Source organism: Dryas octopetala, chromosome 1 (genome assembly GCF_963921425.1).
Source record: "Dryas octopetala chromosome 1, drDryOcto1.1, whole genome shotgun sequence".
Lineage (NCBI taxonomy): Eukaryota > Viridiplantae > Streptophyta > Magnoliopsida > Rosales > Rosaceae > Dryas > Dryas octopetala.
The window spans coordinates 9,617,049-9,644,118 of NC_141366.1; the positions used below are offsets into that span (position 1 = coordinate 9,617,049).

At 35.0% G+C, this 27,070-nt stretch overlaps 4 protein-coding genes across 4 annotated transcripts; 3 read left to right on the top strand and 1 right to left on the bottom strand.

Moving 5' to 3' along the window:
* Positions 1-4,684: 4,684 nt before the first annotated feature.
* On the top strand, positions 4,685-8,148 carry NAC020 (NAC domain containing protein 20). Its single transcript, XM_086236964.1, has 4 exons — positions 4,685-4,856; positions 5,166-5,446; positions 6,381-6,767; positions 7,756-8,148. The coding sequence occupies exons 1-4, from the start codon at positions 4,700-4,702 to the stop codon at positions 7,996-7,998; spliced, it is 1,068 nt and encodes a 355-aa protein (XP_086093090.1). The 5' UTR covers positions 4,685-4,699; the 3' UTR covers positions 7,999-8,148.
* Positions 8,149-9,904: 1,756 nt separating this feature from the next.
* On the bottom strand, positions 9,905-11,342 carry LOC147297544 (uncharacterized). The gene is made up of 3 exons (XM_086236953.1): positions 11,210-11,342; positions 10,960-11,089; positions 9,905-10,667 (listed from the first exon to the last, which is right to left on the bottom strand). The coding sequence occupies exons 1-3, from the start codon at positions 11,340-11,342 to the stop codon at positions 9,905-9,907; spliced, it is 1,026 nt and encodes a 341-aa protein (XP_086093079.1).
* Positions 11,343-17,383: 6,041 nt separating this feature from the next.
* Positions 17,384-21,351, top strand: LOC147297545 (hydroxyproline-rich glycoprotein family protein). Its single transcript, XM_086243758.1, has 4 exons — positions 17,384-18,457; positions 18,698-18,847; positions 20,169-20,354; positions 20,830-21,351. Exons 1-4 carry the CDS (start codon positions 17,432-17,434, stop codon positions 20,908-20,910), a joined length of 1,443 nt encoding a protein of 480 aa, XP_086099884.1. The 5' UTR covers positions 17,384-17,431; the 3' UTR covers positions 20,911-21,351.
* Positions 21,352-21,663: 312 nt separating this feature from the next.
* On the top strand, positions 21,664-26,176 carry LOC147297546 (actin-related protein 2/3 complex subunit 2A-like). Its single transcript, XM_086235868.1, has 8 exons — positions 21,664-21,705; positions 23,140-23,346; positions 23,856-23,931; positions 24,168-24,306; positions 24,378-24,477; positions 25,017-25,073; positions 25,698-25,769; positions 25,884-26,176. Exons 1-8 carry the CDS (start codon positions 21,664-21,666, stop codon positions 25,914-25,916), a joined length of 726 nt encoding a protein of 241 aa, XP_086091994.1. The 3' UTR covers positions 25,917-26,176.
* Positions 26,177-27,070: the final 894 nt, after the last annotated feature.

Below are 27,070 nucleotides of genomic sequence, written 5' to 3' on the forward strand. Positions count from 1 at the left end.
ATTTTCAATTCGATCAGTCTAGATTGGGGTCGTATTGGGCTTAATAGCCCAAATTTCTTTTGGGCCGAATGACAATATGCTTTCCTTAAATATATGGGCCCTGAACACCTCATTCTCTTGTCAAAAAAACTCATACAGACTGCATTCTCCGAAGGAGAGAATCTCAAACTACTTAAGATCAAAACCATCATATCCCCTATAGAACTTTAGAACAAATTTCTTGATGTAGAAGAACCTACTTTTATTCTTTTCAAAATAGAAAACTAAATTAAACTTTAAAATGTAAGATATATTCTTGCATGCGTAATAGGTCAATCGGATGCGTCTTAACACCAATTATATTGAATCAAGTGACTAATTAAGAGAGTAATAATTTAATTAAGGGTGACGATTTTCTTGTACATTTGCACTCATATATTCCTCTAATTTTTAATGTTTGCATGCAAATATATAAAAGTAAAATATTAAAATCATAGTCATGCAAATATATAAAAGTAAAGTATTAAAATCATAGTCTTTTTTTTTTTTTTTTGGGTTAAGAGAATTCAAATTTAAAATATTTTTCAACATTGAGAAGAAAAATACTATTAAAAAAATACCTAGCTAGTTGGTCATAATAATAATAATAATAATGGAGTCACCAAAACTTTCATAACTTTATTAGTCAAGATTTCTTTTGGCTTGATATATATTAGACTATTACTCTATTAGTATGTTTTAAGTTTTAACTTTAACTACTTATTAAATGCCCATAAAATGATCTTGGTTGTGGATGTAGAGTGCAGACCACCAACACAAGTGTCAGTTTTTGAGTTGGAACTTGGGTCCAACTTTAAACTTCAAGTTGATAGGTAAGCATGAGAAACTAGCTAGGTAGGACATGCATGGTGATATCACAGGCTGAAATGAAATACCAGAACACATTGGCCAGAAAACTAAAGCTACCTGTTGCAGTTAGAAAATGACATATGCACCCTCAGAATGGCAGTTGGCATAGGCTCTCATATCCCAGAAGGAGGGCCAGATCGAGAACCCACATGAAAGTTACATGTCATTGCTGGAATGAAAGAGGAATCTGTATATTAAACATTTGTCTTTTGTGCACAAACTGAAATGATAGATTGATAGAGATAGACACAGCCGACATTTGGGAATCTTTATATAATTTGTTGAATTAAAGCCAGCCTGCAGAGGCAGAGCCCTCTATTCTTTCTACAGTCTTCCACAAGTGAAGCCCACATCCCCACCACCATATCCTCCTTTGCCCTTTAATTGCCCTTTGCTTTGCTTTATATTTTACCCTCAACATGATCATCATCGTGTGAAAGGTTGCATGGCTTTAGAACTCCATTTAAAACACCCCCACCTCTCTCTCTCTCTCTCTCTCTCTCTCTCTCTCTCTCTCAATATAAAATGACTAAAATGCATGTGATTTATAGAGGTAGGAACGTGGCAGAGACATATATATATTTGAGTGATGAATGAGAATCATATATAATGTGTGCATACTAGTAGCTAGCTTCTGGTTAGAGCTTGAATTAATGAATCAAATTAAGATGATTATTTTATTAGGAAGCATATATATATTATGTGATTTGTCATTGGATTGACGAAATGAAAGAGTTTGGAATAATCTCTTTATGCAAATGATCGATCAAAAGTGGTAGCTCCTCCTTCATCAAGCTTCTTAATTGATCAGGGCATCAATATTGTTCTATGGATCCATGAATATTGTGCCATACGGTTGGTAAAGACCACAAAAAGTACTTCTTTCGGCAAAAGACCTTAAACCCCCTCCCTAGTTTCTCACCACTCATTCACTCTCTCTCTCTCTCTCTCTCTCTCTCTCTCTCTCTCTAAATGTAATTAATTAGTTATGTACAACTCATTTGAAGTTATATGCTTGAAGTGTAAAAGCCATAAAGACATTTAAAGAAAGATAAAAAAAATTTATAAAGGCCTGTTTTTCTCTCTAATCATGAGTAGAACTGATCAACTCTCATTTCTCAACCATGGCAAGCCCCTATAAGCCTAATTTATAGCTTATTTTGATGAAGAATTAATCTCAATGTATATACCATAATTTTTTTAAAGAATGTAATTCATTAGCATATTTCACATTATCCTATAGAAACTTTCATCGATCAGTTCTACTTTGACAAAGATGCAGTAGTAGATATGATCATATGATACATGGTAGTGTTATAGATTGTTTATACATTAATTGTATTTTGATTCATTGATTTAGACATGCAAATTTAACTGGTCATTGTTATATATCCATCTTATAAAATATTGCTTTCCAGAACCTTAACCGATTAAACGCATGAAATTTCACTTTTTCTGCGTGACTACTGCGTTTTTTTTCCCCTCTAATCATGTGTAAGTCAGTGTGGCCTCTCTGTGTTTGTATATGAGAGAGAGAGAGAGAAGGAGAGAGAGTCAGAGGGAGAGAGAGAGAGAGAGCAGTCAAAGATTTTGTATTGTAATCATTAAAGAGGTTAGTATGTCTTTACCCAAATGAAAATGATATTTTAAGGAAAGGAACTAAAGGCTCACTATAGAGAACAAAAATTGGTAAAGAAAAAGCAGTTTGGATGGGAGGAAAAATAAAAGGAAAATCATGAAAAGAAAAAGAAGACTCTGACAGTGTGCCAGGTAGATTTGTTCAGATGATGATGGGTCCCTCATCAAGTCATCAACTGTTGAATGATAAAAGTGTTCTTTTCCCTTTGTGATAAAAAATAAAAGAGATCAGAATTATCTCTTGGCCCCATTTAAATATGGATATGGCCCATCAAACTCATCCATATATGTAAAGCAAAAAATTAAATAAAAAAAAATCATGCCTATATTAATGTTGTATACTAGCCAGTACTAGAAATGTCCTAATTATTTGTTTGGTATAAAACTATTAATTTAAATACTTCTCCTTTAATTAGCAGATTCTCTATCATGTATAAACTAGTTTATATATTCATGTCGAACTGCAATCTCGGATTGAAAACTTAAAAGAATCATTTGATGCTGTGAGTAATCCTATCATTACTTTCTTTTAATTTGTTCAATGCTATGAAGTACGTACGTATGTATGAACAGAATTGAAGTTGGGGTCCATTTGGTTTGAGAAGTAATACTTTAGGAAATGATTATTGGTAACATAATCATATCATTTGAACGTAGAATTCATATGTTTCCATTGATTTTCATACTAAAACATAAATCGTATTACTTAATTCATTAAGACGACCCACCTTCCTGGAAAAGTAGAGATCACGATATTTATGTATAGATCAATCGTATGTTATACTAAAAGTATCAATACATGCACAATGTTTATAGCTTTATTTTCAAGGAAGACTCTACGTACTATTTCTCTTTAAGATCGACATAACTATGAATTGTCTGCAAATGCTGTCCCTATATATTATATAAATATAATTAGATATTTAAAGTTTCTATCAACTTTATTGTCCTCTTCGCTATTTCAAATTCATCGTACGTGATGATTTTAAAATAAATAATATATGATTTCTCTTCACTTATATACATCGATCCTTGCCGATAGTATTGTAACATTAATGGACAATACATATGGTTACAGTTCCTGCTAATTCCCAATAATGTGATTCATACAAGAATTTTGGCCTTATAACGTAACATTGTGCATCGTGGTGGTTATTATGCACGGTCACAAAGGAATTTTTTATTTTTATTTTTTCTATATGGATTGAATGACATATGGTTATCTTGAGAATGTTAGAAGTATATATATCAATTGTACAAGAAATGTTACATTTGGTCAAGAATGTTGGAGATTGTATATCTCAATTATGGCAAAGTTTTGTATGTGATAGTTACATGTGATTTTTTCATTTTCAAAATAATGTGCTAGAGATTTCAAATAATGTGTTAGTACTTCATTGATTCATACATAGTCCTCTTAAATGATTATTAATTTTATAATAAATAAAATACTGATACATGTATATGAGATCTAAATTTGGAATAAGATCCCTAGTATTATTGAAGCTATGAGCTATATACCTTGTTCACCTCTAAATGGTCTCTAAATGGCATGCAAAGGATATAAAGACGGAATTGCAAAATACCCGAAAGGCCATGTATGGCAATTGATAACGTCACTAATTAACTATAGTATTTGATATTTAGTACAATACATCAAATGTTGTATTGATGATGGTGGATATATTCAATACTCTATATATTATATGATTATGATTAGTGATTAAAATAAGAGGAGCTAAGCTAGGGCATAGTATTGCGTGTTGTAGGGTATGGACGGTTGAGTGGCCCACACAGCCTTTTGAGAAGGCCTCTGTTTTTTGTTAGTTTGTGAGCAGACAAAAGCAGGGAAGCTTCTTATCCTTCCCTCTGGGTTTTCACACAAAACCTTACACATAGAATCTCTTCAAAAGCCAAAGATCCAAATATCACCATCATATATTCCCTCTCTTTTCAACCCCATCATCCAATCTTAATTAACCCTCTGCCTCTGGTTCTTAGTCATGGCAGCCATGTAATAAATTGGGAATCTAAGTGCCATTGCTACCTTGCTTTGGTCCCAACAGTGGCCCTATATAGTCCATTGTCGTACAAGCCAGTTTAGTTCACGTTCCATTGATTTGTTCTCTCTCTCTCTCTCTCTCTCTCTCTCTCAGTGTCTCACAGTAGTGCAATGGCACCCATGAGTCTTCCTCCTGGTTTCAGATTCCACCCAACAGATGAAGAGCTTGTTGCTTACTATCTGGATCGAAAGATCACTGGCCGCACCATTGAGCTAGAAATTATCCCAGAAGTTGATCTCTACAAATGTGAACCATGGGATTTGCCTGGTAAGTAAATAAATTTGCTCATTACTCTCAGGAAAAATTCTTCTCTACAACCGTTGTATACAATCAGTCTCTCACAACAAACTTCAATTGTTGTATACAATTGGTGGATTGTATACAACAGTTTTGGGGAGTCAAGGTTGATTAATTGCATACAACAGTTGTAGGGAAGAATTTTGTGCATCCTAATCACATGAACATTTCCTGCAGTAAGAGGTCATTTTGGGAAAGATCGATCGAGTTTCTTGCACGTACTTATCAAAGTGAACAATTGTTGCATATTGAGTGTTTGATATAATTTGTTTACTGCAGATAAGTCATTTTTGCCAAGCAAAGACATGGAGTGGTACTTCTACAGTCCAAGGGATAGGAAGTACCCGAACGGGTCAAGAACGAATCGGGCAACCCGAGCTGGGTACTGGAAGGCCACTGGAAAAGATCGGGCGGTGCACAGTCACCGGCTTCCGGTTGGCATGAAGAAGACATTGGTGTATTATAGAGGTAGAGCTCCCCATGGCATTAGAACCAACTGGGTTATGCATGAGTACCGGCTGCTCGACTCTGCTTCTGGCACTGCATCATCCTCTCTAAAGGTATATATTAATGAAATTTCAATTCGTATGCATTCAATTTACTTCCTCTTTTCCTTTTTTGTTTTTTCATGAGAGTTGATGACACATAATTAGTGAAGTTATGGAGTTGGAAAATCTCATGATGATGAATTTAATTTGTATATGCGATTCTTCAGTTCACTGAAGAGGGATCCACACTGTTTGATAAATACGTACTGTAGGAGAGAGAGAGAGAGAGAGAGAGAGAGAGAGAGTATTAGGGTTTTGGTGGATTTTCCAAGAGAAACAAAATTAGGGTTTTGAAATTGATTAACAGATATATTCAAATTCCCTATTAATTCTTGACTACCATATTGATACAAGACAAGTGTTCTTGGATCTTTAAAATCATTAGTGGAGGGATCTTAAAGTCCCTAAAAAATTGGTTTATAAATCCTAGCTATAAGATGCATGGATTCAGTGCTTGCACGGCTTGTATCATATCTTAATTTCCCAATGGTTATTTAAAACTTGAATAATATGATTTAGGACACTAGTTCCCAAAATACTTTTTTTTAGTGCATATATATATAGTTGAAAGGTGTTAGGTACGTTGCTAGGAACAGTACTTGAACATTGGAGACCGAACTGTTTAATATCATCATCTTTTATGTCTCTATATATTGGACTCAAATAAAGCAAATAATTTGATCATATCAGTCTTTGTTCTTTTTCTTATTCCTTTAATATTTTACCTTGTCCTTGCAAAGGAATAGCTAGCTTATCAACATGATGATTAAAGACTCTTCGGTCTACACTTTAGGTGTACTTGCCAGCATCTTTTCCTAGACTTTAGCATCATCATATATTTCTCTTCTTTTCCCCCTCTTCTTTCTGGACTTTGCTTTTCAATATGCATGCATTTGTAATTTAACATGCCATATATGTTAACAAAATTGGGTGCAATTTTGAACAGGACTCTTATGCATTGTGCCGAATTTTCAAGAAAACAATGCAAATTCCCAAGAACAATAAAGAAGAAAAGCCAATTGGGATTGATAATGCAGATGAGAATAAGGATTCAATTTGGGTCTCGAATGAACAATTGTTAGGGGAAGACATGACTAGTGGAATTAATGAGGCAGAAGCTTCAAGAGGGATAGGAAGTACTGATCAAGATGAGAATTCCAATCATGACTATCCCAAATTTCTGTCTGATACATCTTCTTCAGATCTCACTCAAGGGACACCTACTGAAACTGGCATAGCAGATGATTTACAGGCTCCATTTGCCTCTGATGAAGCAAACAGTTCGGCTAATCTCTACCCTCTTGGTGTCCACTGCTCCTCAAATCTATTTCAGGTTTTTCCAATTACTGCAATATATAATACTCACATACTATTTAATTTGCTTTCACACAATACACATTTGGACATGGCGCAATGTTACACAGGGTCATGATTACTATATGGGTATTATTTTCTTATCAAACAATCTAGTAAGTTATACTGTCAAATTATATCAGTTTTAATAACATATTTAAGAAAATGTAATATGTTATATTGTCACAAAATCAATTTGAATCTATATACATGACTAGTGATTCAAATTAATGATTGAACCAACTAATTAACATGTCACATAGATTCTCTTATATTTTAACTTATAGATAGTATATATAATAATATGGTCTTTTAATTAAAGTCTTTTTTAAATCTTCATGATATGATTGCCTCCTTTGCCAAGGCTACATTTTGGGCAATATTCTACTTTCATAGCTAAGCTAGCTGCTTTATTAATTAATTAATACTCTTAAGGCTTCACGTTCACACCTCACACCTCATATAATTTTAAGATGAAGCTAGCTAGCTAGTACTCCTTACGTAAATCATCAGCACATTCAAACACGCTCAAGGCATACTATATATATATATGATTGGGGTTGGGAGTGGGAGTGGGTGGCCCACAAAACATGGCCTTAGAGTACTTTTCTTTTGATCTTAAAGCAACAAAAGCTAGCTGGAAGTATTGAACTGTCTTTTGCTAAAGCTTCCTCCTAAAATTTATATACATATCACACTGACTGACTCAAATGGGCTTTCTTCACCAACTTCTATGACTTCTTTTGACTAACTCAAAACATCTTTTCTTTTCTCCCTATTTTCCTCATGGTCTTCCTCTCATGCTTCTCTACCCCCAATGTCCAATGACTTTTAATCATGATCTCCCCAATAATTTGAACAATTCCAACAATATTTCTTTTGTTTAACATGTATATTTTATAATTGTGAACTTCATTATCTAAATTTGCTCCTTCATGCTAATTTTTTTTTGTTTATTATTAATGCAGGAAACATTACATATGCCAAACGATGCAAGCTTATTGCATAACTATCAATTTGCTTACCCACCCTTAGAACTTGAGGACTTCCCGCAGATTAATTTTGCTGCAGAGACAAATACGAAGCCCGAAATCATCGACGAGTACATGTCGTATGACAAGTTCAAGGATTACATGAATGGAACATTCGAAGAGATCTTCTCTTTGTGTTCCACTCAAGACAACTCCGTTGCCCTCTCCATGCAAGACTAATTAAGTACTACATGACCAACACGTACTACTCAGATATAATATAATATTATATATTTTTTCATATACACGTACTACAATTCATTGACACAAATTACAGGTAGAATTAAAATTGCGTTCGATCGGCTAAATAACCAGAAGTGGTGGATTGGTATGTATATTGCCAGCAATGAGATCATCATGATAAGGCTATACATGCATGATGTTCTTCACAACAGAGAAGGACAGAGTACCAAGTTAGCATACAATCTTCTTTTTTTTCCTCCTTTTTATAATTTTCTTTGTATTGGTTTGGATCCCCCCTTTTTGCATGTTGGTGGTGAATCTATTGAAGTCAATTTTGGAAGGGAAATGGATAAGTTGATTATATTGTAACACTATTATTAGCCAAAAAAAAAAAGAAGAAGTTATTGTAATTTGTAACAGTCTTGCTCTATTTGAAATGTTAAGACTTCAGATTATATATAAGACTTGGCAAATCGCTCACCAAGTAAATTCCCACCTTTCAAATGTTCTACTATTTATAGAATAACATTGACTTGTTAGCTTGATTATGATATACCTAATTGATTCGATCATTCCTTAATTATCTTACATATATGAAGCATTTGTTTGGGTGTGACGTGTCAGTAAGCAACGTACAGACGCAAAGTTTATGTATTCTGCTAGGCCCATCATATATATGGGCTGAGTTTAAGTTTGGCAAACCAAATCCAGCTACCTTTACGATTTACGAGATCATGAGCTGAAGAACATGAGGCCCAACCCAAACCATATTAAGTTGGACCCAGAAACCAAAAATCAGAGCTTTTTTGCACTTTAGGGGATGGAATATTTAACACTACTATTGGAATTCGAATTAATAATACTTCCCATAATGATTTTTCAGTTAAAGTGTTTGATTGAGTTTTGTATACACAGTACTGTTTGCAATTAATTAATTACGTTATGAAGGAGACAAGAAAAAGGGATTATAATTTTGTTTTGATCTGAGGGTTCATGACATGACATCAAATGCCAATAGGTTCGTGACACTACAGCAGAGTACTCACTAATCACTAACTAATATCAGAAACCGAGTTGCTGGAAAAGAGAAATTCTCCAATTGGGACAAAAAGAGGGAGGTCTCATTATGGAATGGTGCCCTTTTTTTGGTCTCTGACAAAATTATTCCAAAAACAGTCAACTCATATGATTTTCCTTGGCTTTTAGTGTGAGAGCCAATATAAATAAAAAGAGGGGTATGTAGAAACAACCCAAACAAACCTAGTTCCTACTTCCTACTCCCACTTTGGTCAATAAAATTAAGGATTTAGGAGTACCCATTACTTTCTGCTATTTTTAATTCACTTATACACACAGACACAATCTTAATTAATACCTATCATTTTTCAGAAAACAATTTCATGCCCGTACAATTTGTGGAGGATGAAAAGTGATAGATCTTAAGTTTAAATCTTGTCGCAGATATGTTGCACATACATATCATAAAGTGGTACCGGACATTTAGACAAACAATAGTTTGTGTAAGAATAGTTAATTATCTAGATAGAAATACTCTAAAGCTAATTGGTTAATAAATTAATACAAAATTAACGAATTAATATGTTAATACGAAATTAATTACATTTTTTGGCCAACCACATGATGTAATCTCATAATTCAAATAATTCAGTTTTTAAGCTCCACTTCAAATATCATCTTTGTAAAAAATGTCCAAAATCAAAATTTTTTTAGCATTATTTGAAGAATTTCTCAATGAGAGGGGCTTGTGTTTATATATATGTGTATATATCATACTAATTAATTGGTAGAGATGACGAGAAGAAAGCATTTAATTTCCTGCTGTAAAAACTGAATGCACAGCTAAAAACTTGGAAAAAGGCACACCTAGTCGTACATAATAGGTCTAATAGTTCCATGCAAAATCAGCCATAGAGTTGAGATTATCATGAGACATTACTCCAGACATAATTGCAGACTCCACAAGGCTAAAATCAAAGCTACAACTCTGATCAAATGAAGCATCCATGTCCTGACCAATAGTACTACCCTTGATTTCCATCTGCAACAGCTTTTCCTTTTCTTGCTCGTGTACTAATTCTTGTCCCTTTGATTGGTGATCCCCCTCTAATCTTGGTGCTGCATAGGGCTCAGCCCAGATGCAACTATTATCCAAGAGCCCAAACAGTGATAGGGAAGATGATGAAGAAGAGGAAACATTGAGTGTGCTATCAGTGGATGATTCATGAGGGAACCTGCAGGGGATCATATCATGGAATGTAGGATCCATAGTACTAGTCCAAGCAGCAATATTAGGGTTTTGATCCTGATAATATTGAGCAGTGTTTGTGGCCATGGTTTGGACCGTTGGATCAGGTTGAGCATTAGACAATGTTACATTAAAAGGTGATGATGGGTTTATTTCTGTTTGTGAGTTATTATGAGTGTAAAGTACTGAAAAGGGTTGCTGTTGATCATGGGATTTTGATTTGCTGCTGCCAGCTGCAGTCTTAGTAGAAGCTGATGATCTCAGAGAATGAGAAGAGATCAAGTTATGGGTTTTCGGGTCCAAACCTTGTGACATGAGCTTTTTCTTAATGCATGAATTCCAGAAATTCTTCACCTCATTGTCTGTTCTTCCAGGGAGATGCTTGGCTATCTGAGCCCATCTGTCACCAATTAAGCACCAAACCATATAGCATGAAATTAATTGCCATGAAATTAATCCAATTTTTCTTGTCTATCCAAGAGTAGTAATTTTATAGAGACCATATTTACAAACTGTATTCACGGATCCTATGATATGATAGTCAATTAACAGTCGGAAAAAAATAATATATAATTAATGTAATAAATACACATCAACGGCAGTTAGCCGCCACATTATGTGATCAGCTAATATAAAAAAATATCATATATGATCATGAAATTAATTAATAGCGTTGGCTAGGTAGCTTATACCTGTTGCCTATAATTCTGTGAACATCAATGATAATCTGTTCTTCTTCAGAAGTAAAAGTGCCCCTCTTAAGTTCTGGTCTCAAATAGTTTATCCACCTCAACCTGCAACTCTTGCCACATCTCTGCAAGCCTTCCGCCAGTACCCAAAATTCAATTCAAAATACATAGCTAGGTATACACACACACACACACATATAGGAAACCCTTAATTTCTCACTCACTGTCAAACGCACATAGATGAGTAGTGTACCTGCTTGTTTTGGTATAGAACTCCAACTGCCATGGCCATGGGTGGTGATGTGTTTGATGAGCTTCTCATCTTCTTCAGGAGACCAAAGACCTCTCTTAACCTTATGTTTGCCACAGCAGCGATGGCCCTGCATCTCAACCCTCCACCCGGCGCCACTCTTCCTAGTTCGGCACTTCAGCTCCACCCTTATTATATATACGAGGGCCTTCACTCTCAAAGGACAAGCTTAATTCAATTTGTGTCTTTGATTAGTTGTATTAATATCCAAAACTAGAAAACTATACACGTATATATATACTTGCTTGTAATAAGATAGATAATATTTCGGATTGAACAGATTTTCAATCCGAAATAGATAGTCAATTAATGATTAATTAATTATAGTGAGAGAGACAGGTGACTACTAGCTGTGTCTGACATATGCATGACAAGAAACACATATGTATATACTCTGCAAGAATATAATCAGTGCACAATTATAAAAATTAATCATACGTTCAACATCGATCTAAAATATATATTGTTATCTATAGTTTTTATATAATGGTGGTATATATATAAATTATATTTTTGTACATCAAACCTTACTATTATATATAGACTTACATAACATTGGTCCACTCACAATCGAGGAATCATTAAAAGTCAAATATATTAAAAAAAAAAAAAACAACTTTAATTAATAAGTATGAATGATTATAAATTGAAAAAAAGATATAAAGAAACAATATTGAATTTTCTCTCATATACATAGTATAACAGCTCCTCTTACTCATGTTTAACCATATTTGCAGTTTAACTAATTCAATCTCTTATCTACATGCACATGTGTTGAATGTACGTGAATTAATTAGTACCAAATTATGAGTAATGCTATGTTAGGTGTACGACATTTTTGATACCACATATATACCACTTTTTTAATTAAAATTCAACTATATAAGCGACTTTCATTTCTGTTAAAAACGTAGATGCATGTAATATTAAAAATATCAGGTACATCTAGCATTTTTTTTTGGCTAAAATATATATATGCAAAGATTTCTGTTAATATTCATTTAAAAAATATATATAAAACAGACAAAAAAGGGCTAGTGCAATGATTTGCTTACTTTTAAGGTAATTTGTCGATATGTTTATGAATTATGAATGATATATCATGATGCAATAGTACATCCCTAAGCTCAAGAAAGAAATACGTACCCTGCCATCTGAGAAATGTGCTGGAATATTAACTTGAGGTGCACTCATGAAAGGGAGGGCCACAAACGTCTAATTGAGTACTGCTTTGTTGGGCTTCTCTCTTAAGCCATCAATCGCGCGCTTACCACTTTTATTACAAAACTCATTAACTACAGCTAATTCTTTTTACCCAAGAGAATGCACAAAATAAAAACATGTGCTTAGGGAAGAAACCTCCTTAATCATTTGCTTTTCCAGGGTAAACATAAAGCCTCCACTAATATAAACATTTCCTTTTCAAAAACGTGTAAGTCATCAAAATATCAACCCGATTAACAAAACAACCCTCGATCATTTATTATTTGGGATATATATTATATGTATATATATATAGGATATTTTTGTACTCTTAATAAAGCTTCTTACATTCATTCTCAAGCCTCATATTAAATGAAAATCTAAAACAATGTAATTTTACACATAAATATAAAATCATAACAAAAAAGCAAAAAATTATAGATGGTCACTACAAAAAATGTGAACAAAGGCCACTTTCATTGGTTGTACAAAAAGAGGTGTCATTTGGAAACTTTAGTCCCTACTGATTAATTGCCACCTATTTTTATTAAAATTGAGGTACTTTAGTCCATAATGTTCAATTGCCACCTCTTTCTGTGCAACTAATGAATGTGACTTTTGCTTACATTTCTTGTAGTGTGTGTTTCACTTTTTTTCTTTTCCCAATTAATGATAATTATTTTATTGAGAGACAGAGAGAGGTGGACATTGTTGATTGCAGATACTATTGGTTTAAAAATTAATTAATTAATATCTTCCTTCTAATTTATTTTATGTAACTATTGTTTTGAGAAGCATTTTTCGACTAAACTTGCATTTCAAAAATTAATTTTAAGCTTCGTCAAGGAATATATAGCACAATTCATCATTCACTGGTTGACTTCTCATGCCATCTCTCAGAAATCCCAATTATGGGGAGATTAATATATAATTAATGTATCACAAGTACTTAAGAATCAATCCATGTCACCTTGACGTTAATGATCGATTTATATTCTTGTGAATCATTAACAACCCACTTTAGACGATGTATGAGTCTTATGACCCACTAATTAATTAGTGTGTCACTTTTAATTATGTTTACACATGCTCTGTAACAGTTAACTGTCCTTAATTCAGTGGCAATTGCGCCTATATATGAACAGATCTCAAAATATTTATCACCTAGTTCTATCATAATATATCATACATATGCCTTAATGTACGTGATGATTTAACATGTGGTTAATTACACTTTTTTTGCCGTCCATAAATTTTTATTTTTTATTTTTATGGCAAATGCAATTTGTTCCTATTTTTCTCCAACGTACCTAGCTATGTGGTACATTATTATTATAGATATGGTATATTGATTGAATCCCAGTTGAAGGTTTCTTGTGTTTGTGTACATTCTTAATTTGCTTATTCAACTATATATGTCTTTGCTATATATAATCCTTGTCTTGGACGCCAATAGATAGAAAGGGGCCAATAGAAAATCATCTGTTTGCTACTCTGACAGCAATTTCTGTCTTATAAGTTATAACTAATTAATTAAAACAATGATATATCAGAGTACTCGATCGATCTTCTGCACGTCTATAATTTATTGTGCTGGATTAATTTATGAGAGACTTTTATTCAAGTCCTTTAATATTACATTCTACTGACGTCCTATGACTTTTAAATTTTAAATAAATTCTAATAATATTGTAACTATTGCACGTAACATAATATCGGTTTATTAATTTATATATTTTTTTTTTCACATATATCAGGCATTGAGCGCTCAATGGCTATATATTGCCGAGTGTTCGGCAGTGCATTTTTGTTTTTTCTACGAGCCCTCAATACTGGTTTGTCGGCTTTATGTTAGCTTTTAATTTTGAGATTTTGGGCTCCCAGAGTTAAAATCTAATATGCAGTCTTCACAAACCTCATTTTACTCCTTAAGAGAGTATGAGGCAATCTCGTACCTTATACCCTAAAAAAATATATAAGTTATGACATATTTATTTGACGTGACAGTGGTTAATGAACTTTATTTAGAAAAAAAACAAACAAACAAACTCTAAGGTTTCAGTTCAATGAAGAAATGTAATGAGGACTAAACTCTAATTTTTCTAATTTTCAGTTAATTTATTTACTCATATGACCAATCAATCAGCCAATTGATGGAGTAGCTCACATGCTTCCTTCACATGCATGCATATATTGATAATGACATATATGGATGATCGTTTGGTTAGAGGAGTCACCTGTCATGACCTGGGCTTGTACAAGACGCTCTGGTTAGATTAATCTTAATTTCAAGTACTTCTTAATACTATATATCTTAATTTCTATCGCTATCAGAATTAAAAACAAAAAACAAATGAATCTTGGATATTGCTTTTGCCCATGATTGTTCTCACCAACATATATCATGGCCTTCACATTATTTCACATATATATATATATATATATATATCCCATTGACAGGCACATATATGTAGAGCTAAACCTTGACATGCATGCATACCTCATTTTGGGGAGAAACTTGTGCATGTGAAATATATTGTCATACCACATCAACTTGTGTGAGGTTATTAATCTCAAATTATGCATCTTACAACCTCAATGCAAAATTTAAATTAATTAAGGCCATACACATGCATTAATTGACGGTCATACTATGTCATGATCACGTTGATGTAATATGATCTACTCAAAGAATTTCATGTCTTGCATTGAAAAACTTGTTGTTAGTTTCAAAACATATATTACATATATGCTACATGTATGCATTCTTTCATGATAATCTTAGGTATACCCGATGAAGTGATGATCAGATTTAATATAAACAAAGTCATGATCATATATATAGCCAATTACGTACTGCCGTCTCTAATCTGCTGGTGATCCCGAACATTTCTCACTTTAAGTGACATGTTGAAATGAAGAAAAATCTACATCGATCGATTTTATTTTCCTATACGTCACTTCTGATATTGTTAATGAATGTGTTTTTCTTGCACCAATGATTAATTATTACCATAATTCATTTCCAATAAGACGAGCTAGCAAGATGTCACTTCCCCCTATATAAAATTCTTCAGTTTGTCATCTGATTCAATTCCTTCCTCATTTAAATATGTATATATAAATATAATATGTATTAGTTAGCCCATTTTGTGTCTCTATATACTGGAATATATAGTATATTTTAATTAATTATCTTGTTAGAGAAGAAAGGCAAAGACTATTAAAGTCTAAATCAGAGGTTGGCAAAAGTTCTAGGCAATACATGCATGAAAAAAGATTATGGTTTCAATATTGACCCTTGAGGTGAAGAAAACGGTGTCATCAATGAAGTGCACTAGTGGACAATCAAGCATACACTTTAAACTAATCAATATTCTAATGAATATTAGATTATAAACGCCTCTGTCCAATAATTAATGACAACCCATTTGAAAATATCTGACGACCAATGTCATACACTGCAAGTGTATGCTCTCAGTATGTCTCTGTCGTCTCTTCTAGAAAGACTAAAGAATGAACAGCAAGAGATGACTAGCTATTATGCTTCTTACGCCAGTGCCTCGAGACACTCTTAAATCTTCAAAGGGCTACCAACTTAATTACCTGCAGCAAAACTGGTCAGTGTTAATAGTCTGAAAGGAAGAAATTAAAGTGCACGTGTTTGGAGTTGAAATTAAGCTAGTTAATTAGCTTGACTGCTTGACCCTTAATAGGATGGATGCATCACCTTATTGGGCTTTCAGGAATTAAAGATGATTCAAAGGTGGTGCTAGATAAATCATAGATAGCATTACTGGCTTGAAACTATATATGCTATATTTGGAAGAGGCAAATTCAGCAGCATATCATTTGTAAATGTAACAAGGGCCTGAAAGCCCAGGTAGGCTGAGCTCAGCCCAATATGTAAGCAATCTAAAACCAAGCCCATAGTCAGTTGAATAAAATTGAACAAGGTATATTGATTCTTGAACCAGGCTTTAGTTTGGCAATGGGATTTGTTGAACAAATGATTTTAGGTTACTATGTACAATTAGAATGTGGAGGTTAATATGAGACTTTTGCCTATTTTAATGGAATTGGAGAAGAGATACTCAAAAGAAATTAATCAGTCCAAAATTAGGCATAGGTCTAATTTGGGAGTGGGGGAGGTGCTGACAGAGGAATCTTGGGCCGATGCTCATTTACGGGTAGTTTGTGTTTGGGCCTTGGCCCCTTTGTTGCAAAAAATAAAATAAAATAAAATAGATATATTATAATAAATGAGATCATCAAATAATTATAAGGCATAATACTATAATAGTCATTTACTCCCTCAACTATGACTCTTATCATCTTATGTCAAATGAGATCGCTAGACACTTTATGAGAATATGTTAGTTTTGTCTGCAATTATGGATTAAGGCATCAACTTTTAATAATAGGTTAATGTAGACCAATTTATTAACGTTTCATCTAAACTTTCATCTAAAAATTCACGTAAAATAAAATAGACAATTCACATCAAAGTCTTATGCACATGCAAATGACATTTCCAAGACATGTCACATTTCTCAAAATTTAGGCTATGAAAATAAATAAAATTTGGTCGAATCATAAGTGAATTAAAATAGAGTCACAAGATTCATATAAGATTTTAAATATAAATTGTCTATTTTACCTCACTCGAAAAAACATATGACCTATTTTGGATGAAGCTTTGGAAAATTGATTCACATTTACCTATGTTTACATGTTTGATGTCTTATTTTACAAAATTTTTAATTGAAGGACAATTTAAAATGACTATTAAGCCTAACTATAACATTTTAAAAAAATTTCAGAAAACGCCTAAATTTTTTAAAAATAAATAAAGAAAAAAAAAACACCGGGATGAAACGCTCCGCATCACCATCTCTGTAACCCAGAAAGACCCTTAAACCCCAAAAAATTTCAAGATCCTGGAAAACCTTAATCGCAAAAATGAGAGGAGGAACCGCCATTGGAATAGGAAGGAAGCTCACAAACCCATTAAACCTCTCCATTTCCAGACAAACCCTAATCCCCTTTTCCACTTCCTCTAACAGTGGTGGTGGTGGTGGCCGAGGTCGTGGCCGCGGTGGCCCATCTCCCCCTGGTCCCGTTCGCTTCGACTTCACTCCCCAACAGCGCGTCCTGGGTCAACCCGAGTCCGAAGAGCCCAAATCCGACCCGCTCGCGTCTGTTCCCGGAATCGGCCATGGCCGTGGCAAACCCTTACCTTCGTCCAAACCCCTCCCTTCCTTCTCTCCCTTCGTCTCTGCCGTCAAACCCAGTTCACCAGCTGGTCGTGGCCAGCCGGGTCACGTGCATCCGGGCGCCGAGTCACGTGCTCCGGAGGAGGCCCCCGACAAGGGACCCAAGGAGCCCGTTTTCTTCAAAAGGGAAGATGGTTCGGGCATGGAGGAGATTCATCTGCCGTCGAATATAATGAGCATAATGGCGGGGTTGCCCGGCGCCGGGCGGGGAAAACCCATGAAGCAGCCGGGCCTGGAGGTCCTAACCCAGGAGGTAAACCGGCATCTTCGGCCCCGGGAGATCCCGACTGATCCTCCTTCAGAGCAGAGAAGTGCACCGAGAGGCCCGAAGTTGAGCCGGGAAGAGGCGGTGAAGAAAGCAATGGGTATATTGCAACAGGGCGGTGGCGGTGGTGGTGGTGATATCGAGGATGGTGGTGGTGGAAGAGGCAGAGGCAGAGGGATGATGCGAGGAAGAGGCAGAGGCCGAGGCAGAGGAAGGGGAGATTTTAGAGCGAATGACAGAGGGGATAGGAGAAGGGGTCAGGATTCGGATGAGGGGTATGGTTCGGGGCTTCATCTTGGGGACAATGCTGATGGGGAGAAGCTGGCCCAGAAGCTTGGCCCTGAGCTTATGAATCAATTGGTTCAAGGCTTTGAGGAGATGAGTAGTCAAGTGCTCCCTTCGCCCTCTCAAGAGGCCTATTTGGACGCCGCGCATACGAATTTCATGGTAAGGAATTCTCCCTTGTTATGTTTTTTATGGTTGCTGATGAAGTGTAGGAGATGAGTAGCATATTTCAGATAATGAATCATATGTTGCCGGCTTGTTAAAGAATGTTTTAGTTAACTAAGCCTAGTAGTCATTTAGCTTTGTTGGAAAGTAATGTTCTCTGCTTAGTTTTGCATAACTTTTGAGTTTCAACATTTTTATTTTTTGCGACTGGTTATGATTATTGTTTATGAATTGCAGATAGAGTTTGAGCCAGAATATCACTTGGGAGATTTTGATAAAAACCCAGATATTGATGAGAAGCCACCTATTCCTCTGCGGGATGCTCTTGAGAAGATGAAGCCTTTCTTGATGGCATATGAGGGTATTAAAAGTCAAGAGGAGTGGGAGGTATGTTTCATTGCTCTTTTATTATTTTTGTCGGCTTATTTTGCTACTGTGTGTCCAGTCCTAGTTCTTTTATCTTTAGGTCACGCTATAATATTACAATGCCATAGGAATTTGGCTTTTTTGTTTCTGTTTTTTTGCTAAGCTATAGGAGTTTGGTAGTAGTAGAATTTGGATGATAGGAATTTAAATTTGTTGGAATCAGAAAACCTTTTCACGATGATCAAAAGCTTGCTTCTACTTGATTTCTGTCATATTCACTTCTCTTTGTTAATGCATATGTGAAGTCTAGTTTGTTTTTCTAGACTTGATCATATAGGCAGATAGGACTCTAGTAAATTGAACTTATTCATGACCCTATATGCGTTTTATTAGACTTCATCACGTAACCTGTCACATGCATAGTAAGAGAAGGCAATTAACTCATAATGAATTCATGGAGTGCTAAATTGACAGAATGAGGCTGACCAAGATTTTAAACTTTTAACTATGATTGAAAATATGAGGGCTTTGATTCGTGTATATATCTCATCTGCTTGGCATATAGATTTCTTATACTTATAAATTTTAAATGAAAGAGAAATTAAGGAATGTGTGGTTCCAAGAGAGTAGACTTATGGAGAGGATAGACAGCAAGGGTCAAATGGGTAATCAGCTCGCTGGTTCATATTTTGGCCATTTCTTCTGTGTACTTGGTTAATACTTTAGGCGATGTTTGGAAATGCTTTTGGTTTCTAAAACAGAAAACTATGTTTGGTTTTTTGGGGGAAAAAAACCAAATTCAGAAGACCCATTTGGCAATTGATATTCATTTTTATAAAAGAGATAGAGGCAAACAAGAAAAAGAGTGAGCAAGAGTGAGAGAAGGAGCTCCTTTTTGAAGTAGATTTTGTTCAAGGTTTTCAAATGCATAATTTGTTTCCATTTTCCAGAAAAAGAAAACTAATGGGGCCTTAATTACTTGGGTTGGCTAGATCTGGTGTTTCATGGTTTATTCAAGCATTTCCATAAGATGATCTCAGAGGATCATCTAAATCTTCCTTTTTACTGTATATCTTATTTTGAGGGTTTTGGACTCAAGTTGTTATATGGGAGGAATTTGACCTCAGGGGAGAGCTACGCCTGAGGTAGTCCAGTAAATGTTATCAGTGAGACTTTGAAATTTGTACTTTCTTATTATGCTACCGGATCTTTTGTTTAAATCTTGGGAATTTGTATGGTGAACTTCAAACTTCTAGCATGCCATTGAGAAATAGAAGTACAGTTCTCGTGAGTGGGGCTGTTCATTTGTTTCTGTTATCTCTGAACTTTTTTATATCAACAGGAAGCCATGAAAGAGACAATGGAAAGAGTTCCATTGTTGAAGGAAATTGTTGATTACTATAGTGGACCAGATAGGGTAACTGCAAAGAAGCAACAAGAAGAATTAGAAAGAGTTGCAAAAACTCTTCCTGAAAAAGTACCTGATTCTGTAAAGCGGTTCACTGATCGTGCAGTGCTTTCACTCCAGGTTAGTGTTTCTCCTTGTGCATTCTAAAACCTTATTTTATCTCTATCATATGCATACAATACAGCTAAGTAATTTCTTTTTGCTTGTTGCTTATGTTGGTTCCTTGGTCATATTATCTTGTGGGAATGAGTTACTCTTTGAGCCTCATGTTTCAGAGATCATTATTATGCTTTGGATCCTAAGTAGTTTTGAAAGGGGCTCATGTAATGTTTCCTAATTAATATTATGGATAAAGGCTTACTTGCATTGAGGTTTACGTGCAATATGGATGTTATGAAGCTTATGCTATCATGTGTTTGACATAATATTAACATGCCTGCTCTGTTTAATATAGTTATTATACTATTCCTTTGCACATACGTGGTATACAAAATGTTACAAACTTGGTTTACATTTTATTTTCTTTTATTTAGCCTTTTTTCTTATCAAAATTTGTGTGGAAGAAATGCTATCATCACACTCTTTTGATTTGCAGAGCAACCCTGGATGGGGATTTGACAGGAAATGCCAGTTCATGGATAAGCTAGTGGCAAAGGTTTCCCAGCACTACAAGTAACCTTAGAGGGCTCATTATCTAATGGTTAATGCTGAACACCGTCACTGCCTAAGGTCATGATGTGGAAAAGTAGTAAATGATGCTTAAATTTTTTCAGTTCAATTATCTTCCCTTCAGAATTTTGTGCTTGTAGCGTTTGTACTAATTTTTTTTAGTTAGAAAAAGAAAATGTTTTTCGGGCATCGGTTTGTCAGTATGTCGGACGCAGACGAACCGACCCAGCCCTAGTTAAAATTGTCGTCTGCAACAGTCACAAAAGAGTTGTATCATTTTTTTGTAATAATTTTGCTCTCAATGCAAAATAGCACATTTGCTGAAGCACGGAGCTTTTTTAGAGAGCATGTCATTCCTTTTGATTGAATGCAAATAGTATTTGCTCAATGAGCTGATTCGGGATTTTTTATTTATCAATTGATTTATGTTACAAATTTTGGTCTTCAACAGCATCGAAAATTTGTTCCTTTCTTTTTACATACTTGTTTAATTGTTCTACATATTGTTAGATCAGTTTGAATATTTGGAGGAGATTCAGAGCAGTTTTATACACCTTCGGCCTTCCGTTAGAAAAACATCAAATTATCCAGAATGATATTCTATTTCCTTTGGTATATATATTTGGTTTTTGTATGAACCCAAGTGAAGCCATGGCGGAGAGGATAAACCCACCTTGAGGAAAGATGAAGCGGGTTAGGCCAGTGGCGATGAAACCAGAGCACTGAAGGCCCAATTGGGATATGGTTAACCACTCCATATATGGGCTTGTGCCAGGCCCATGAAGACTTGGGGAGAGTGCAGGTATTGGAATCTGAGTGGCATTGGTCATGATTAAGCACAGGCCGAGGCCCAGTAGTAGTAGTGCAGTAACATTTTGGTTCTGCATCAGCAAAGGCACTAATGAATCAAAAAACCATGCCAGGGACACAAGGGTGGGCCGGGTGGCTTGCATGAAAACTTGAAAAGAGCCCAACCAAAGTCTCCTATGCATTGCTCAAGGACAAAACACACGTGGAGAAAGAGAAACACCTCGTCATATTATGCAACTGCTAAAGCCCTTCGTAATCGTACGTGTCTTTGGTGTGCAACAAATATTAAGAATATGCGTACGTGGACCGACCATCTAAGTTGGAATTATATACCAATTTTTGTTAGCATTATACATTTAAGTTGAAATTATATACCAGTTTCTGTCAGCATTATACATATGAACTGCACAGTTCATGCAGAACTACAGATGGAGTTGAGTTACATTTACGCTATATTTACATAAATTGATTTTATGTAGCACTACCAAGCTGCGTTTGGTGTTTAAGATTTGATTAAATATGTTGAGGGAATAAGTGGTAGGGTTGAAGTTAGCGTAGCTACCCATTATACAAAGCTTTATTAATTTGCTGGAGATGGCTGGTTATTGAGCACAACTTGTGAATTTATAGGTCTCGTTTGGTGTATAGCATTGTATATAATATGATAAATGACAAAATCATGTGTATTCAAGGAAGAAATTTTTAAACTCATTCCTTCAATAAATGTGATTTTGCTATTTATCCTATCTTATTTAATACTATGCACCAAACGAGACCATAGAGTCTAAGAGTGCCTAAAATCAATAGGGGATCCCCATATTCCAAGTCCTCAACCCATTTTACAAGTTAATTTGCAAGTATACTTTCCAGTTTCCACGCACGTAGCTATAGTAGTCCAGTGGAGTACTAGACGCTTTTTCCTTCGGACTTTTGTTGCCAAATCAATGTTACATGCATGGTATGAATTTTTTGTTTATTTTCTGGCTGGTCAAATTTCATATGCTTTTTTCACCACAGCAACAACATGGATGGTCTCGTATTCATCCATTTATGTACGTGTTCGTAATAAATAACGAAGCAGTGCTAAGTACTGCACTCGCCTTGAGCTAATAGCTAGTACTAGTGATTTGCTCACTAGTATTACTAACTACTAAGCATAACATGTTGGGTTGAAGTTACTAATTAACATATATAGCTTTCCATTACAGAGTCTTCTTGTTGCAGATAAGTGCACTTAATAATATTAATAATTAATGAAATAAATCGATGGTGCACATAATATTGATAATATTATTCCACACCCATTTTACAAGTTTGCAAGTCCAATCAGGTAGATGGATCAGTTGATGCATTTTCTTGACTTGGGTTGTCAAAGCAATAATTAATGGTGTTGAGGTTCCAAGTCCTCAACCCATTTTACAAGTAGGACTTTTCTCTTGCAAGTTGGGAAGCTCGTGACGTACTGAAGCCATACTGGCATACTGCAAAGGCAGGACCTGTAAGGGAAGTGGTGCTAGGCGCTCCATTGAGAGCAGTTCTGAAGCAGCTTACTTCAAGGACTGTTGCTTCGGATATTGATAAGCTTGTTGCCCTTGTGCATCGGCCAAAAAAGTCATTTTTCCTCATTCCTCAGGTAGAGTTACATGTTAAAACAAGTTATCTCATTACTCTGTCTATATTTTAATAATGAGAGAATTATAGCAATGTTCCTCGAACTTTACTTCGAGTATCACTTTGGTCTATGAATTTGTTTTTTAAATTCTATAGTCCATGAACTTTCACCTGTATATCATTTTAGTCTATTTCATCAATTTTATTTATATTTTTCGTCGATTTTAGTCACGTATATCATGTTGGGGAAAGAAAGAGGAGATGTATTTCCATTTTTACCTTTCAAAAATGGCTCACATGCTTGACACTGACTAAAATTGATGAAAAAATTGATGGAATGGACTTAAGTGATACATGAGTGAAAGTTCGCGGACTATAGAATTCAAAAAACAAGTTTGTGGATTAAAGTGACACTAAGGGTAAAGTTTGAGGACTATTGTTGTCATTTGCCCTTTAATAATCTCTACTTTAGCTACTTAGAAGGACAATGCATGAAACTTAGACGATAAAATTTTGTAATTATATTTGCAGGCAGAAAGAGTCACTGTGGTGTTTCCTATGAGATTCAAGGACTCTATAGATATCGTTCTTGCAACTTCCTTCCTGCAGTTATAGTAGGCATATGATCTTAAATTAACTGAACTACAGAAACGCCTAATAAGAGATTGTAAAGGGCTGTGACATATATGTTGATGAAACTAACAAGAGTTCTTGGATACCTTACATAATGCAAACTTGTTGAAGCTTGCAGCCTTACCTTTAAAGCTATGCTGCCTTGGATCTGTTTTTTATTTTGTTTTTGGTAATTTCTTATTATTAACTGTGAAGGTTTTGTTATCATTTAGGAATTTGTGGAAGCAAGACGTACGGCTGGGCTTAATAATGCCCCTCCTTGTTTGTGGTCTCCTACCCCTCCTTTAGAACTAAAGGAAGCTCCTGCTGAAGCACTATCTGCCAATGGGGGATTTGTCACTTTGGTAATGTCAGGGAAGTGGGTAGTTTGCTCTTAATTTTCCTTCTCAATGTAACAAATTGTACTCTGTACCAATGCAGTTATTTATCCTCGTCATGTGGAACAGTGGAAGGCAAGAAACTGGATCGAACAGTTTGGAGTTTATCAACTTTTCATGCATATGTTAGTTATCATGTTAAAGTGTGTGACTTTTTCACCTGAATTTATAACTTCTATCTTCTTTCTTCAAACTTTTCATTTGCTAATTTAAAATTTGATACACTACAATGCCGACTTCCAATAATTATGACACAAAATGGTGTAGGGTCTATTTAGTATTTAGATGTAAAATATTATCGTCTTCGTCATGGATATTTTTGTTTTTTGTAAAAGAATTGTATGTCATATTACTTAGTATCAATGATAAATGATTAAGAATCTTATATTATGCTGGACATGATATGGTATATGCATTGTTGAAAGTTAGGATCTTATATGTGGGAAGTAAAGACTTTGTCGATGGTTTTTCATTGACTGATTTACTCTTTATTACAGCAAATCATTGCAGTTTTTCTCAAGTTCATCGACAAAAAATGTTTGTCCAATTTATCAATGCTATTGGTATTTGGCTCACACAATCTCTTGGTTCAGTCTTCATACACTTACTGAGTGTGAGTGATTGCAGCATGGCAGCATGCAATGTCTTCCCTGATTTATCATGTTTTTCATTTCTTCCACAGTGTTCAGAGGGTTTCATGCATACAAGGATGCGACGCCGTGTAGAATCTTTGATTGAGGTAGTCATTTTTTTTTTTTTTTTCCAGCTACTAAATCTCTTCTTTATGTAGCTGCTCGATACTTTTTTGGGTGGTTCTATTTGAAGTTTGAACTCCCTTAAATAAGGGGTTCAACTATATCTGAGATTGTTATGTTGTTGAACGTATGTAGAGCTAACCTAGCTAAGCTTTATAAAATTAAATTGGTGTTCGACCAAAGAAAAGCAAAAAAAATTGGGGCTGTCTTACTTTAACCCATGGTCTTTCTTCTGTTATCTGCGGGATGGGAATTATGAGAATTGTTGTGTTGGATGGCATTGGGAACAGCAAGTATTGAGTTACTATTCACTAATTGGTTGCATCACCTGTCTTGTGCATTATTTTTCTTCAAGTGTTCAATTCAACAACTTTAGAATTTAGATCATTCTGAGGTGGCACACTTGCATTTATTTGGGTTGTGGGTTGACATGATGCAGCATGCTTATCCAGGGGTCTGTTTATTCAGTTTATTTGGGCTGTACTTTAAACAATAGCTTCGAGTTAAGTATCTTCCCAAACCAAAGTTTCAATGACGGTCATCTCTCTGTTTTTGCCCTGTTGCATTCTCAAATATGTAAAATTTACATATTTTATTTTTTCCCTCAGGCTCTTGATCGTGCCAAGCCAGGTATGGCAAATGTAAAGAATGCAGCTCAAAGTAGATCCTTCAAACGGCTGGTTTGTCATCAATCTCAATGCTTTTTACTGATCAATTACTTAGTGATGAAATTTTTATACTCTTGCTGAAGTATGTTCTGTGTTTCATTAATCTATTTATGCACTGGATTGCAGAGTCTGAAGGAAGCTAGGACCAATTTGAACTAATTAATAAAGGCGGGGTTACCGGATAGTAGAAAGGACGTGCTCCACTGGACCCGAAGAAGGCTGCTCAAATGAAAGAATTGCTGGAGGATATGTAGGGAATGTTGTCTGCTGCAAGTGCAACTGGTTGTAATTTATTTCCCTAGTAAACGTGTAAAAGAGAAGAATATATACATTAGTTTTCAATGAGGTTGATAGTTGGCCCTAGCTATCACCTACTATGCATGTGAACCACTAACTGTTATTTTGTTCGGGGCAATCTTGAGTCTATATCCTATCCCTTTTTTTTTTTTTTTTTTTCCTTTTGGATTGAAAAAACTTTATTGAATAGAAACTAAAGAGAGTTACAATGAAATCGAAGCTGCTGTTGAAGCCATATAAGAGCTTCGCCCACCCAACTAATAAGATCTATCAAAAGTAAACCACAATAGGCAAGAACATGTATTGTCTTATAATTATAGACACATAACTACAGCATCTCTCAAATAATTGAAACCCAAACTCATTTAGCCTTCTCCAAAAGATGCCCGTCAGGGGCAAAATTCTCTTTCATTTTTTGAAATTAACTCATACAAAAACACCAATCTCTACTTGTTGGGAGGAAGCAATATGACCAAGAGGGAGGGCGATAACCACCACAACCTCTTCGTGCGATCACGAACAAACGCACCCGCATCACTCACCCCTAAAACGGGATCGAAAGCACTAATGTTCTTAAAAAATAGCTGAAAATACTCCAACAAGAAAATGGCTAGAGTTCATCGCAATTGGTGAAAAGTAAAAAAAAAACTCTAGACAAACCTTCTCTAAGAAGAAGAAGGGACTCAACAAAACAAAACTAAAAACTAACTAGGCTGGCAGACAAAATTTTGGAGGTTTTTTTTTTCTCTGGTTGCTAGGGTTTTTTACTTTACGCTATTAGCTAGTTTATCTCCTATCTATTTCCTTCTCACTGTCTTTTTTTTTTTGCTTTTTCAATGTTTTCTGGTAAATTGAAACTCAAACATATTAGTCATTGAAAAATATATAAACTGGACTACATCTCTTACTCTTAGGGGAACATTTATGATCGAGGGATAGAAATATTACAAGATTTATTTAATTAAAAGCAGACATACAAGTAAGTACATTAATTATACAATACAAGATTCCGAGAT

Coding starts and splice junctions, on each gene's coding strand:
- LOC147297546 (XM_086235868.1), top strand. CDS start 21,664: ATGGGCTTGTGCCAGGCCCATGAAGACTTGGGGAGAGTGCAG. Junction 24,307..24,377: donor GGATTTGTCACTTTGGTAAT/GTCAGGGAAGTG, acceptor GTACCAATGCAG/TTATTTATCCTCGTCATGTG. Junction 24,478..25,016: donor ATGTTAGTTATCATGTTAAA/GTGTGTGACTTT, acceptor TTTCTTCCACAG/TGTTCAGAGGGTTTCATGCA.
- LOC147297544 (XM_086236953.1), bottom strand. CDS start 11,342: ATGCAGGGCCATCGCTGCTGTGGCAAACATAAGGTTAAGAGAGGTCTT. Junction 11,090..11,209: donor TTCTATACCAAAACAAGCAG/GTACACTACTCA, acceptor TACTGGCGGAAG/GCTTGCAGAGATGTGGCAAG. Junction 10,668..10,959: donor CACAGAATTATAGGCAACAG/GTATAAGCTACC, acceptor AATTGGTGACAG/ATGGGCTCAGATAGCCAAGC.
- LOC147297545 (XM_086243758.1), top strand. CDS start 17,432: ATGAGAGGAGGAACCGCCATTGGAATAGGAAGGAAGCTCACAAACCCA. Junction 18,458..18,697: donor CCGCGCATACGAATTTCATG/GTAAGGAATTCT, acceptor TATGAATTGCAG/ATAGAGTTTGAGCCAGAATA. Junction 18,848..20,168: donor AAAGTCAAGAGGAGTGGGAG/GTATGTTTCATT, acceptor TTATATCAACAG/GAAGCCATGAAAGAGACAAT.
- NAC020 (XM_086236964.1), top strand. CDS start 4,700: ATGGCACCCATGAGTCTTCCTCCTGGTTTCAGATTCCACCCAACAGAT. Junction 4,857..5,165: donor TGAACCATGGGATTTGCCTG/GTAAGTAAATAA, acceptor TGTTTACTGCAG/ATAAGTCATTTTTGCCAAGC. Junction 6,768..7,755: donor GCTCCTCAAATCTATTTCAG/GTTTTTCCAATT, acceptor TTATTAATGCAG/GAAACATTACATATGCCAAA.